General features: G+C 37.4%; 1 protein-coding gene across 3 annotated transcripts in view; it reads right to left on the bottom strand.

The window, feature by feature from the left end:
- Positions 1-15,980, bottom strand: part of NETO1 (neuropilin and tolloid like 1) — an 83,763-nt gene that overhangs the window by 24,451 nt on the left and 43,332 nt on the right. For 2 of the 3 annotated variants that reach the window (XM_006761920.2, XM_006761921.2), the window contains exons 5-6: positions 3,603-3,644; positions 3,359-3,486 (exon numbers count right to left, since the gene is read on the bottom strand). In XM_006761920.2, the coding sequence (XP_006761983.1) occupies positions 3,359-3,486; positions 3,603-3,644 (170 nt within the window). Of the gene's footprint in view, positions 1-3,358; positions 3,524-3,602; positions 3,645-15,980 lie in introns of those variants that run through there. The other variant, XM_015562767.1, reaches the window with a different exon arrangement.

Genomic DNA, 15,980 nt, shown 5'->3' with positions numbered 1-15,980 from the left:
GCCGCCAAACCGCCTGGGAGCGGGAGGGGAAACCCGCCACAGTGCCTGGGAGCAGGAGGGGAAACCCAGCAGGAGGGGCTGGGAGCTGGAGGGGAAACCCAGCAGGAGGGGCTGGGAGTGGGAAGGGAAACCCAGCAGGAGGGGAAACCCGCCACAGCACCTGGGAGAGGGAGGGGAAACCCGCCACAGCGCCTGGGAGTGGGAGGGGAAACCCAGCAGGAGCAGCTCAGAGTGGGAGCGAAGCCTGCCTCAGCTGGTTTTGCTCCCCTCTCTGCTTGGCTCCAGCCACTGGAAGCCCTATTCTTGCAGGAATCTTCCTGCAATGGGCCTCTAGTACTAGTATATGAGGCAGAAACCCCAAGTGTTTGTAGCTCGTTTTCTTAACCATTTACCAGGGGTCCGTTTCAGCTCCTAGTCAGTCTTAGCTCTTCACTCTTTGACTTGCCCTTCGTCCACAGCAAGAGAAAACTCTGATGTTTAAAAAGCTCCTGTGATTACATTAGGCTCACCTGGATAAACTCTTTTTTAATTAACTCAGAGTGAACCGATTGGGAACCTTAATTGCATCAGCAAAATCCCTTTTGCCAGGAATTTAACATAATCAAGTGTGTGATATTTTATCTCACTCACTGTCCTAGGGACTAGGCTGGAAATCTCAGGGGTCATCTTTAAGATTCTGCCTACAGCAATTAAGCTCATTATATAATTAACACAACATCACTATGAAATTGACTTATTATATTTGTCAAGGTCTCTGATTACTTTATCCTAATTTTATTTAAAATATTATTGAAATAAAGAACAATGTATTCAAAATTAATTTGAAGTTTTAAATGTTGGGTAATTACTAAAAGCTGGAGTTTTATTCTCCCAAGACCTAAAGTCATTAAATTATCTCCATTTATACATTTTTATATGACTTTGACCAATTTCTTTTCCTGACGTACAAATTTGACCATGTCCCCACATAGTGTGTTTTTGTGGACTTTACTGGGACTTAGGAGATGAAAATCTTTTTCAGCACTGTTACTAACTAGCCAAATATTTGGGCAGTCATCCATTACAGGCTCATCAAGCTTTGGCCTTGAAAGGAGTTTAATATTATCTGCGCCCAAAATTTACTTGATTTTTAAAATTATTGTACAAAATTCCTGCCAAACTCTACTTGGATTCCTCCTATAGAATCTCATTTGATCTTTGGGAAGCTCCATTATTCAAACAAAAGCAAAAACCGTATCTATATTGAATCAGAAGCTATATTTCTCCAGTTTCAAACATTCAAATACATTGCAGTACTAAACCCCAACAGACTAGCCTAATCCTCTGATTCCTGTCAGATGACAGCCTTCAAAATTTGGAAAATTGCTACCACATCCATTTCTCTAGATAGATATCAGTTCATTTTTTTCCATGAGTTTTAACTGGATGACAGACATTCTGCTTGGCACTAATAAGTAAGCCAAATTTCGTGAAATTAACATTCAAGTAGTTAACATGACTTGATTTCACCCAACATTTGTTTCTGTACCAGACCCAGAACAAGAGAGCATGATCCCCTTCCACCATCCTTGCCCTAGAAGCTATATGAATACCAAAGACTTGCTTACAAAGGCATTTTCTCTCATCCCATTGTTAACCCTTATAAAACTTCATCACCCTGACTCAGCTTATTCATCTGTCAAATGAGCTAATGAGTAATAGATTTCCAAAGTTCTCCCTGACTGGTATTCCAAATTCTAAGAAACTGAATTAATCACATTATCATTAAAGGTGACCATCTGTGTTACTATTCTCAAACAAAGCAGATATCATCTATTGTATTCTTAATTTATATACTTCACATGCATTTTAATAGAACTCAAAAAAGCAAGATGTTTCAATCACCAGTTATTCAAATATTCACCCGGAGCCAGTTCAAGTTTAATTTTTACTTTGATCGTCTTTTCTCACAAGCTGCTTGGAACTCCATAAAAATAGAAAACCCACATAGGCAGTCACCTCCAGTTCTTGCTTGTATCCAGTTATTCAAAGCCACTTCCTATACTGTAACCTTTAATTTAACAGAGAAAGTCTGTCACAATTGAGCCATCTTTGTCCTGCTCTGCAGGTGGCTTCCCATTTGGGTAGTAGGATGTCAAATTCTGTAACAGACAGGTTCATTGGGTATTGTTCTGAGATTGTACAAAGGACAGCCTATTTACCAGCTGGGAAAAGGTGTGTGTTTATACTTCCATTAAAACCCTCTCTGTAACAGTGACAGTGACAAAGATGCTGGCTGTGACAATGAGGTGGTACTCATATGTGTCCAGCTGGAAAAAAATACTTTAAAAAAATCTTTCATTCATAGAGTTTAAGAAAAATGTAGCACGTGCACATGAAACCACAGGTTATGTCAAAGAACATAAAAGAGCAACCCAGCTCCTTTGTAAATAGATGAAGTGAGTTGAGTTTTATGGCACCAATAGCCTTTTATATTTTTTTAAGGAGGAACCACTGCCTTTCTTTGCTATGCAACTAATTTTTTCAAAGATTTGTTTAGATGCAAAGTGACCTGCAAGTGACAAAGCTGGGAGGTGGACCATGGTCTCTAAATCTCCATACTGAAAGTGGAGAAAGGATGCCACACTTCCAAATTATATGCAGATCCCAGAGTCCTAGCAGGAGAAACCAAGTGAAGAAAGACAAAAATATATCCTGTAATACGGACTCCCTCAAAGATGACTCTTCTTCCCCTTGTCCTAATATCCAGCCACCAAATTCTGTGGTATCTATAGGTACAGTTCCCTTCATCTGTCTACCATCATAAGCTAGTCTCCATGATGGGGATTACTACTTACTGTTAACCCCTCCGTCACAGGGGAAACTGTTTTCCCTAATATAGATCTGATCACATCATTCTCCTGCCCCTCACATTTCCAGGTATCACTAACACTCTCCTAGATCCTGTTTGCCATGGACCTTTTTACAGGTCTATTTTATCTGCCAGAGATCTGTGGATTTGTAAATCCTGGATTATTTCTTTCCTCACTGTGATTTTAGGTTAAAAAGCGTAAGTTTAATTATACTTAGAACCATTGCTTAGGGATAACATTTCAATCCATTTTTCACAGGAGTGGAGCTATGGTAGTGTCTATTGTTCAGATTATAAAATGATCTTTGGCACCATCTGCATATTTCTTATGATGTGAAAGTTACACTGAACAGGGAAAGACAAGTTGCATTTCAAAACCCAAATAAAATGATAGCTTATTGTGGTGCTCTGAAATGCACTGAGCACATCTCGTTTGCTGGAAGGTTGTTCAGGCTGGAGACACTCCCCAAGTCAACTGTGCAGTCTGGGTTTGACCTTGAGACTGACCTTGGATCGTGGAGGAGCTCGGATGTACCACTTGCAATCAACGGCCTCGCTAGCAGAAGCTTTGCCTTCCTTCATAATCTGTATAGATTCCACAATTCCTTCTGGACCGCCCATTTCAAACTCACACACTGAATAACAAAATGCCAAACAAACACAGAAATGGAGCTTGAATAATAAACCAAAAGTATATTTCATAGCAGAAAACAAAGTCCTCTGAACATTATTAAATATCTATTTTACCAACCTGGTAATGGTTTCAAAACTCCAAGGTCCTTAAAGTCAGGATCTTAAAAATTGAGAAAAAGACAATTAATGTTATTCTGCCTTTATTACAGAATAATAAATGTTGAGTAACATACCATTAAATGATTCAGAAATCTGCCTAAAAATCCACACTAGGGGTAATTTAATGCTTAAATCAGAACTGCATGATAATATTGACTGAAATGTTAATTTATGTAACGTATTGTTATTACTATAGAGTTTTTATCAATATAAAATAAGCTGTTGTGTTGTTGTTGTTGTTTTTTTTTTAAAAAACAAAACAAAACAAAAACACCTTCCAATGCCATTCTGTCCTCAGATCATCAGATATGAATCTTACTCATTATCTCTAACTCCATAATTGGACAATAGATATTTTTGTAAAATATATGCTTAGATAATTCAAAGTTTGGGTAAACTGCCATTTATTCTAGATACAACTATTTTGTCTGATTTGAAAGATTCTGTAAATTGTTAAAACACAATTTTCAACTGAAATATTGGAAACACAGAGTTAAGATGTAAAACCTCAGGCTCCACACGCGTGGTGGACTGCACAATCTCTTTTTCCTCTAATCTTTTCCCTAAGTTTTCATGCCATGTTGTGTCTACTCATCACCCATTCTCCCCAGCTTCCTCTCAACCCACAGCAGGTCCAGGTATCTGCTCATAGTCTTCACATAAATGCCAGAGAAGCTTACTTTCTCATGAGTCTCAGAAAAGTCCGTAGATGATAAAAACCCAAAATGATGGTCTCCCTTCTATGCCTGGGAATTGATTTTGAGACAGGCTTATGGTGATGAAAGTTACACTGACCAGGGGCATCTCCCAATTAGTCCATGATATAATTTAAAGGTATTATGATATAAAGGTCAGCCCACGGGAGGGCTGCTGAGAAAGTTTTCCTCAATAATAATAATAATGACAAGGCAGGTATATTGACAGTGAGCTCATGACGAGCAGAATGGAGAGCTGGAGAAGTGAGTCCTTATCTGTTCACTGGGCTTGGTAGTAACCTGCAGTCACCCCCTGAGGGTCTTTGCTTTAAAAACAATATGAGTCCTTCTACTCTCAGTTACTTCGAATTGGATTTTCTTTTATTTATGGGCCAAGGCTTCAAAGCCTATAATTTATCTTGGAGACACATCATGTCCAATTTAAAAGATGACTCTGAAATTTAATTTTATTTTACTACTAGGATATTTGTTATAAATTTAAAATCTTGTAAAGTTAACAAGACAGGGTGGGGCCAAAGTTATTTTACAGTTGTGAGCATTCGAAATACAGAGCTTATGCTTGTATTGTTATTTATTCATGATTGCATTATTTCTATATAAACAACTGTAAACCTACTTTTGCCCCACACTGTATTTTTCAAGGTACTGCTCACAATAGTCTAGGACTGAAATATGAAAGGAGAGTGCTCTTTCTGGAGGGAGTTAGTTCTGGATGTTAAGACTGTGTGCGTATATACATCCATGGGACTGTGTGGATGCGTTAAACCCACAACTACAGACCAACAGTACTCGTCATAGGTTGTTGTTTGTGCGCCTGTTAAACCATAGCATTCACTGATCTGTTGAAATGGAAGGCCTGGGTCAGCCATCCTATAATTTAGTCATATCACCTGCTATTTAGACTCAGTTTATTATGGGACATTATTAGAAGTGGTCATACATTTTGCATCAAGATACAAATTCCTTTATTCTTTTACCTTTCTGGGAAAAAAAGAAAGAAGTACCTGAATGCAATTTCCATGAAAGTAGACATGAGGGCAACATAGTTACCCAGGATTAGGACACCCCTAGCAGGGTTTTCCCTTCATCTAACTCAATAGGCATTTGGTTATTCTTTCAAATGATGTATATTTAATACCTACTGTATATAAGAAAAGAGCCATGCGTTGTGTACAGTTACTCAGATGTGTTGTCACCACAAGGCAGTTTTGTTGATATTGAAGAGACCATCCACATTTTCTCTTATTTTGACACCCAGTTTGCTCACCTCAGTTACTTAGATTTTTTATTATTCATTATAACCTTTCCACTATCCCAAATAATGCTTAATAGTCATTATTAGTCACTACCTCCTTTTGGATTAGTATATTTCAGCCTTGCACGGCTGTTCCTATGATCATGTGGAAATGTGGCTGGTAGACTATTTTCTAGTTGAAGGCTAACATTTGTCATTTTTATAACTCATGCCAGACAATGTTGAGAGAAATGCCAGTTCTTGCAATTGAAAATTTATTTTTGTCTTTGTATAATGCACTGATAGTTTTAAAAAAAGTTAGGAAAAATTGTCTCTGCAATTCCATTTGAATTAGCCACCAGTCATATCATCATCACCATAACTAATGGCCCCTACAATCTGTGAAAACAAACAAATATAAACAATACAATGATTTTTAAAAACAGAGGACACTGAATTTAAGAATACTAAGATGGACTAATTGCTCAGGTTGTTCAAGGATAATGACAAACTGTTATGCAGAAGTCCAATGAAGTTGACTAAGTTATCTCCTATTCTAGACTCCCCCCACCTCCCAATCTACTCTCCACCAAGCAACTGGAATACATTTTTTAAAATATAAATTTAAATCTAACCATGATACACTCTGGCTTTCCAAAGCTGTTGGAATAAAACCAGAACTCTTTTTCATGGACTATAAAGCCCTGTGTTCTTGCCCCTGACCACCTGACCACCTGACCCCAAATAACCCCCACTGCTCACCTCTGCTCTCTCCTCTTAAGAACATTGACCCTTTCTCTTTTCTGCAGCTTCCCAGGACCCCAGGCTGTTCTTATGCTCAGGGCTTTGAACTTAAACCCTTTCCCGTCTGGAATGGTTTTCTCTCAGGTCCTTGCAGAGCTGGATCTTTCTTGTTTTTCAGTTCTTAAATCAAATATGATATTCTTAGAAAGGTCTTCCTGGAGCGACCCTGTTTACAGTGGTATTGTTTCTTTTGTTACCATAGTTGACTATTATTTTGCTACTTGTTTTGTTGACCATATTCTCCCACTGGACTGACAGACACGTTCTCCACCACCATTGCACTGTCCATGTCTAAAGGTGGTGAGAAGGATGACACAGAGCATTTCAAAGAGGCCTCTTACCTATGGAAAGGAGAAATCTACTCCAAATGAAATGGGAAAGCTGTGCACGAGGAACAAACAAATGACAAAAGCTATCATTCCTTCAGCTTTATAAATGTCAGTAATTTGCCTTATTGTGATTCCGGCAGAAAAAAATATTTTCTAGTAATTTTATTGTGACAGTTTGATTGCAACATTATTTGGAAACAAAGAATTGCTTGAAAAGTATTGAATATTTCAAATGTAGACATAATTAGCTCTTGAAAAGTGGAATATCTCAGCTATTGTGTGTGGTTCTCCAACCGATATGATAACTCATCCATGAAGATGTGTTGGCAATGTTGTTCACTGCCAGTTTGAAGCTATAACAAATATTTGTTGGATTTCAAAGAGCTCATCATATTTATGTTTGAAAAATTTGGTTCTTTTTCTTAAATGATTGATCTCAAATTGAGGCTACAATGGAGCTAGGTCTTGCAATCAATTGATTCAAAAATGTTGTGTTGCATCACACACAATAAGTTAAATTTTAATATCCAGAAAGCCTGGAGAAGAAAAGATTATCTTATACTTTTGTTTCTTATTTAGAATTTTGTCATTTGCTTTGGTGTAGATTCTTCACATCCTTGAGTCAAAGAACTCTGTTTTGCAAATTTATTTTCAGCATTTTTAGATGTGACATGGTACCATTGAGTCAAGAAAGAAAATAATCTACTTTTCCCTTCAAAAGTCTGCAATGCATCTTTTCACATTAAAGAAACCACATAAATAATTTTTCATTTGTTTTATAATGAAATAATAAATGTTAATATAATAATTGTATAAATATATAATAACATGCTTCATATTAAAGAAAACTAGAGGCCTAGTGCACAACATTCGTGCACTGGGGGTGGGGGCATTCCTCAGCCTCGCCTGCACCCTCTCACAGTCCGGGACCCCTCGGGAGATATCCGACTGCCAGCTTAGGGGAGCAGGCCTACGCCAGCAGTTGACATCCCCTGACGGGTCCTTAGTGCTGCCCCGGAGGTGGGAGAGGCTCCTGCCACCGCTGCTCCACTCGCCAGCCATGAGCTCAGCTTCTGGCTAAGCGATGCTCTCCCGGTGGGAGTGCCCTGACCACCAGGGGGCAGCTCCTGTGTTGAGCATCTGCTCCCTGGTGGTCAGTGCACGTTACAGCAACCAGTTGTTCTGCTGTTCGGTCAATTTACATATTAGGGTCTGTGTGTGTTTAGTGCTCTGTCCATGGTACCAGCATGACCAGAGGAAGCAGGTTTGAGACACACGCTCCAGAGCAGCAGCTCAGATCGAGCTGAGGGGGTCACCTTGGGGACACAGAACCTAGAGACAGAACATGGCAAAAGTTCCTGGACAGAAACTGGCAACAGAGCCTAGAGAAAGAACCTAGCGAGAGAACATGGCAAAAGGTCCTAGACAGAACCTGGCTTAAGAACCCGGCTGGAGAACCTAGCTGGAGATCCTAGATAGAACTTGGCTGGAGAACTGGCTACAGAACCTGGCTGGAGACCCTGACAAGAGAACCCGGCTACGATGATCACCTGAATGCTGCCCTCTGTGTCATTCCTTCTTCGCCGACTCCGTCCACACCTTTGGGGACACCTGGACCTGCTGGGGCTGGACCCCAGCATTAGGGTTTCATTACATAAGATAGTTATTCTATATTATTTTTTGTATGGAGGAAGTTTTTTGAAAAAGTAGTATTTCAAAACAAAAAGAAATAAAAGATTAAACTTGTTGTCACCACTCTGAAACTAAAAATGACAAAGTTGCTGGAATGTCTTACAAAATAGGTGACTGTGTTGCATTGACTGGAGAAGCCCACACAGATTCTCAAGAAACTAATCAAACAGCTGCCACTGCTGAGTGGCTGCTGGATAAAAGTCAGTGGGGAAAAAATACCAGGACACAGCTGCTTTCTAACCATACAGTAGCACTTTGATTTTCAATTTTAGGTAAAGCAAGAAGACAGAGTTAATATCTTGTTTGTGTAACAAATAGACAAATGTGCAGGCATGGTTGAGCTGGCTCATTTTGCTTGAATTTGTCCAGTTTCAGCATGGGGTAATCATCGAAGGCTGCTTTCATGTGGCTGCTTGGCAGCAAAATGAAGGAGTGATGAAGTATTCAAAACATTGGATAACTGGAGTCTTCTGACTTGTAGGAGAACATCTGTGTTGATGAAGCAAAGTCAATGGCGAATGAAACTGCTGATGCCCTAACATGAGACAACAGCACCAATCTTCATGGTTAGCATTGCCTGTATAACTCATCCCTATGCATTTGTGGGGCAAAGAACTATTTTACTTGAAAGTCTCCTTAATGAGGCCTGGCCGGGTAGTTCAGTTTGTTAGACCTTCATCCAAGGTTGCAGGTTCAATCCCTGGTGAGTGCACATACAGGAAGCAACCAATGAATGCATAAATAAGTGGAATAACAAATCAATATCTATCTATCTATCTATCTATCTATCTATCTATCTATCTCTTTCTCTCTCAAATCATTAAAAAAAAGTATCCTTGATAAAGCACTAAAAATTACTTTTTTTAATTTAAAATTTTGAGTGCGCATCTTTGCTTCAGGCTGAACATAGTAAATTTGTTGATTTTAAGGGGAACAATTGACAATGTTGGCTGCAAATGATAAAATTCAAGCTTCAAGCAATCAATGTATATTTGACAGTTTCTCAAGCCTTAAGAATTTTTAAGTGTGACTGTTGATTTGAACAAATATTATTTTTTCCCTTAAATAATGAAATGTGTCAACATTTGGGCAATATGTATAACTGTGATCCAATAACTGTCAACTAGTAAGGCATGACGTTAACCACATGGGGGTTAAAGAGGCACTCAAAGAACAAAAGACATTGATAGATTTTAATGTAACAGAATATAAAAATTCATTGATAGAGTTTCACATTCTTCATTGCAACTAACCTTTAAGAAACTATTGCTTTTTGAGGTTTGAGGTAGTATCCATCTGAAAAGACTACAAAAATATTTTTTCTTTTTCTAATTATATATCTCTGTGAGGCTCAAGTTTCCTCATATATTTTACCCATGAAGACACATTGCAACAGATTTAATGCTGAAGCAGATGTGAGAATCTAGTTGCCTTCTAATAAGCAAGATATTAAGTAGATTTTAAAAAATGTGAAACAATGTAATTATCTAGTTTTTATTTTAATATTTATTAATTAATATTTCAATATTAACAAAATGTTTAAAATGTTTTTATGTTAACACATCATTGGTTTATTAATGTAATTTTCTGTATATTAATAAATAGCTAATTAAACTTTTATCCTAAGTGTATAATATGATAAATATTGAATGATATAGCTACATAAACGAAAGCACTTTGAGGTCTTCAGTATTTTTTAAAAGAGGATAAGGCTTTTGAAACTCCAATATTTCAGAATTTCTGCTCTAACATACCCCATCTTGGCATCAGAGATAAATGCCTTCTCCCAACAAAACTCTAAGTTACAATTTAACTCAGGTTTGTACAATGCCTGTATTTCATATCCCAAAGGAATTTCCATAATACCAGCCATGCTATCGATGGGCTTTCAGTGAATCATTGTTTATCTGATGAGAATATGACTGAATCAAATCAGAAGCATCTTCATTTTACAAATGAGTAAACTGGGAGTTCAACAACTTTAGAAATATGCAACTTGTTTTAACTTATAACCTAAATAACTTAGTAGCTATCTGTATATCTCAAATCCAGAAATATTTCTAAAACTTTTTTTTTTTAGCTTTAATGAGGGTGTTGTTTGTATACAGTTCAAGCATGTCACTGAGAATGACACAGTGACATTCCCAGAACAGCATTTATGAGGAAATGTAATTGCCTGACTTGTCCATGTAATTATATTTACAAAACATTCTGATTATAGAAATCAACTTTGATCCTTTGATATGTTTGCTTTGCATAACTCAACTACCTGACAGCTGTCTTAGAGAAAGTTAATCAATATTCTTCTCAATCTTTCACAACCTCATACATCTCAAATTATGTCATTAGCTCCATAATGTCTCCACTTCTCATCTCTACTGACTTTTGAAAGCCCTGTGATGTCTGTGGGCATATCTGTATTAAACCAGACATGGCATCGATAACTGTCCACGTCAATGGCCACTTTCCCATTCCCATCCTTCTTCGCTTCTTTGCAACCCACCCCACTGTTAATCCCTGGTTTCCTACTCAACAGAGAAAAGCACCGTGTTTATAGTTTTTGAAATCAGTTAACTGAATTTAAGATGCTGTTTTTAAATTATGTGCCAAAGAATCTTGACAGCACAGTATTAAAATTGTTTGCTCCATCATACCTTAAGAATCTGATTTATTTCAATCTTGTCTAGAAGCGACATCACTCCAGTATAAACTCATAGCAGAGCATTTTAAACCTTTTTTAAAGGTCTACTGTTACCTCGAAATATTGGGTTGGCAATTATAGCTTCACAAGGGGTTTGCCTTTCAGTCTTAATGGCAGCACAGAGATCGAGTTCACACACCTTGCCTTCTTTTTTCATGGTGTAACATCAAATTTACTCATATATGAATTTTAGGAAATCAAACTTTACAAGAATTTCAGGAAGGAAATTTGCAAGTCCTTTAAAATGTTAGTCAATATTTTCATGGCTTTCTTGCTTCCTTATTTTATTTATTTAGCAGTAAAATATGAAGGTGCCTCATGATGCTTGTATTTATATTATTAAATAAATTGGGAGAACAACTCTTACAAATGAGTGCACAGATGCTAGATTTTGCTTATGTTCACATTAAGTAGGCTTTTACTATTTTTTGTTTGTTTTTATTTTGTTTTTGTTTTTGATAGTCACAAGGCAATAATATTGTTTTGTGGGGAAAATATGCATTTACTTTATAGAATAAAAAACAGCTTAATGGAAGTAGGGAAGAACTCATTGGAATGACAAGAAATAAATAAGATTTAAAGAAAAACAGATTGTTCAAAACTGGTTTTTTGGTGTTTGCATATTTGAATTAGCTATCATAGAACAATTTTTTTTTTCCTATCCAAGATAAACCAGGGAAGTTCTTGATGGATTATTAGCAAACTTCACTCCCCCAATTCTCTCAGAACACTGTCATTCACTCACCCAAGTTAGTCCATCCTAAATCACATGAAACCCAAAATGAACAACCCCCCGCCCCCTTTGAACCACCCTTTTCACTAGAGCTGGGTTAGTAGAGCACCTTGCACAATGGTGGTGCTAACACTTAGTTATAAAACACTTCCGAAGCCCTCCTCTTTCTACTACTTCCCATTCACTCCTTTCCCATTATTCATTCATGTTTATTGATATGCACAACTGTGTTGATTTGCAATCAGGGAGAAGATGTTGACCACAGAAGGGGTTAGAGCTAATACACAGTGGTAGTAAGGAGCGGGGTCTGAACTTTTATGCCCAGAAGAGTGAGAGCATCAATGACTTTTCATGATGCCATGTGAGAGTCTGGGAGCAAATAACTGCATTGCTTGGGGACAGGGCTAGCAAGCGTGCACAAGGCTGCAGAGGGATAGCATGCAGTGGCCAAAACCTGAATGTGGGGTGACAGCACAAGTTGTGTGTGTGTGTACACTTGTATGGAGTGGGGCGTCTTATCTTCACATCAACCACTTTCATCCCACTCTGTCACTGTGTGTTAATAAACAATGTCACATAAAAATAAAAACATTAAAACATTTGATAAGAAAAGGTAGATTTTTTCCATTTCATTAAAAAAAAATACAAATGCAAGTATCACAGGAAAGCCTTAACGGTACAGCTAAATAAATATAGCGTGGACACAATAAACCTGTATAAGCCATGCAAATGGAGCCGCAAGTCAAGATCTTTTGTGCTTCTTGAATTTGGTGAGCCTCACCCCTTCTACATAGAGCTGGAAAGACCTTTAATTGGCAGCATTGGGAGCATTCTCTGCTGGTGGCCTTGGCAAGGACACCAGAATGGATGTGCCAGGCACCAGCAGTGCAGAAGGGCCAAGGGACCCAGTGCAGGACTGGGGAAAGCAAATGTGAAAAGCCACGTGCTGCCCTCCAATAGATTGGAGTGAAAGCACACAGGAAGCCCCTCTTGACAAATCCTGGAGAAAGCCATGGAATGAATAGGAGAGGATACATTCTGCTTGTCTGGAGAAAGGGCTGAGGTTACCATATTCTGTTATTAAAAGTAAGTGTGTCCTCATTTCTAAGTCACAAGGCTCATCTCCTTTCGCCAAGGTTGGAATCTTTGAGTTCTAACTATCCGTCTGCTCTTCAAATCAACAAAATGCTGCGACACACTTTTTTTTATAAAAGCCACGTGCAATAGTAATGATATAGAAAAACTGAGACTTAAAGGATACAAAATGATATACCCAGCAAGTAGTTTAAAAAAGCTTATATAAGAATTTCATGGTAAACAGAATGAGTTTAAAAGCAAAACCAAAACATACAACCAAAAAGTAGGTTGGATATTCATTTTGAAAAGAATTCAGCAGAAAGATTTAATGATGTTGAGCCTATATTATGTAACAACAATTATTGACAGAATCCTACCTTCTCAGGCATCAATTTCCTTCTTTCTAAAATATTAGATAAAAATACCAACTGGGCTTGATGTGGAAAGGGGGGGAACTTGGGAATATTGACTAGATAACAGATAACAATATAGATTTCTTCAAGTATGCAGTGCTCTAGAAATATGAGTTATCCCATGCAAATACAATTCTGAATTTTAGGTCTGGGTTGATAAATGGGTAAAAAATACCTAACATATTATTTTAAAAATATATCTAAAATATTACTGCTTCTCCAAAGTGATTATTTGCAAAATCAAATACCATTGTAGCCTCACTGTTTACTCTGCACACTGCACTTATTTCCACTAGACAGCATTTAACTTTGGGGTTAATAAGGAGTTCACCTCACTTCCCCAAATGATTGGCTGAAGAATTCCTGCCGAAAACTCTGACATAGTTTCTACTGCATGTTTACAAATAGCCAAATAATGCCAGATACTCATAAATGCCCCAATATCTACTTTTTCCTTAATACATAACAACATGTACTAGATACAAAAAGACATTTTAGCTTAGAAATTACACCTACATTTTAGATAATGTTAAAATTGAGCTAATCTAAATGGGTATGAAGGCACTACTACAAAAGCATTGTGTCTAATGTCACAGCTGGAAATTTCAGGTCCTTAGATGCAGGCAACTATCTGAAAGAATCATCACTTACTTTTATTCTCCTCTAGCAAGTAACCTTGGCCCATTTTAAGTATAGGGGAATTAATATTTTAAAAATTTTTCAAAATCCTTTCATCTCTATTGGACCCCTTGGTACTCATTTCCCCAATATTACAGTGATTCAAGAAGTATCAGTGGATCTTTGAATAATGAGTATGCCACTTGAGAATACAAGTGATCAGGGTCAGGTCTCCAGTGTTGAACCATATGTTAAGAAAGACCAAAGCTCCTCAAACACGTCTGCCTCTCAGAAATAATTCCTTTTTAGAAATGTAACCCCGCCTCTTGGTGAACTGGATAGAATTGTAGATGCTAGAGCTCTAGACAGAGCTAGACTGCTGGGGTTCACTTGGACCCCAAATTTATCATCTGAGGATTGTAAAAATTAAGCACATTTCCAGCCCCTATCACATACATACAACTCAGACAGTTCTCTGAAATGTATCTTAGAATTTTTAGTTTTGCTATACTAACATTTCCTTCCATTGGCTTTTACAAAAATTTGTACAATTATAAAAATCATGTTGCATTATGAAAACCTTGAGTGATTCAGGTGCCCTTGAGCTGCAGTTGAATACCCAGCTGTTTATTAAGACATTGGCTAAATCTGGACTCCCTTTGCTCAATTTTCTATCACTCAAATATAAGAGCACCTAAAGTTATTTCATTAAGAAGTCTGAAAATAATCCAAGTCTTCCCCAAAGTAATGGTCTAAAATAGTATAAATCAATATCATAATTTTTAGTTTGGAAGGGAGAATTAGGTCTCTCCTGTTTAGTCAGAGTATGATTGATGAGCTCACATCAGTTATATTCCCTTAGACTTTTCATTTTTATCAGTCGTTAGCCTTCTCCTGATTACCTGAGCTGAAAGTTCAAAAATAAAATTAACTTGACTTTACACTTTCTTTCCATCAAAAAGATACCAAGAGCTTTCAATTATTCTTTGTAAAATTGCTCACTACAAACCTCCTTTTTCATCTACTATGGTCATCTTAGTCCCAGCCTCATCACCTTAGAGCAGCGGTTCTCAACCTGTGGGTCACAACTCCTTTGGGGGTCGAACGACCCTTTCACAGGGGTCACCTAAGACCATTGGAAAACACATATATAATTAAATATTGTTTTTGTGATTAATCACTATGCTTTATGTTCAATTTGTAACAATGAAAATACATCCTGCATATCAGATATTTACATTACCATTCATAACAGTAGCAAAATTACAGTTATGAAGTAGCAACAAAAGTAATTTTATGGTTGGGGGTCACCACAACATGAGGAACTGTATTAAAGGGTCGCGGCATTAGGAAGGTTGAGAACCACTGCCTTAGAGCATCTGAATCCTGACCAGCCTCTTCACCTTAGTCCTTCCTTCCTCCAGAACTTTGCATATAATGTTTGACCTAAGCTGACCTAAAAGGCTGTGGCCAACACCAACTGCCAAGTATGGGAATGGGGGTATTGGACCATCCCCATGCTCATCATCTCATCACATGCATGTACTTCTTCCTCAAATGAATATTCTATTCTGAAAATGCAATTTCATTTTAAACATGAGGCAATTTTTAGTCCAGAGGATCCATCACTGATTGAGACGTTATGTTCAACTTAATGATTATAATGTTTACATTACAGTATTGTTATTAATATTTTGATAGTTCCTTAGGAAAAAATATAGTATAAAATATTATAATTTATAAAAATTCTTCTTTATCTATTAGTCAAATAGAGCAAACAAGCAATGCATTCTTTTGAAATTTTTGATAGTCATTGAAAATTTACTACCTGTTCAATTTTCCAATATTAACAGCACAAAAAAATCTCTAAAAAGTAGCTAAAAGAAAAAACAGGAGAACAAATATATCACATACATATATATGAGTGTTCATGTATACATATACTAGAGGCCCGGTGCACAAAAATTTGTGCACTGGCAAGGGAGGGGACATGGGAAAGGTGTCCTTCAGCCCCACTTGT

The sequence above is a fragment of the Myotis davidii genome, unplaced genomic scaffold (assembly GCF_000327345.1).
Source record: "Myotis davidii unplaced genomic scaffold, ASM32734v1 scaffold96, whole genome shotgun sequence".
NCBI classification, from domain to species: domain Eukaryota; kingdom Metazoa; phylum Chordata; class Mammalia; order Chiroptera; family Vespertilionidae; genus Myotis; species Myotis davidii.
Note: the sequence above shows the minus strand (reverse complement) of the source record. Positions and strands in the feature narration are given on the sequence as shown.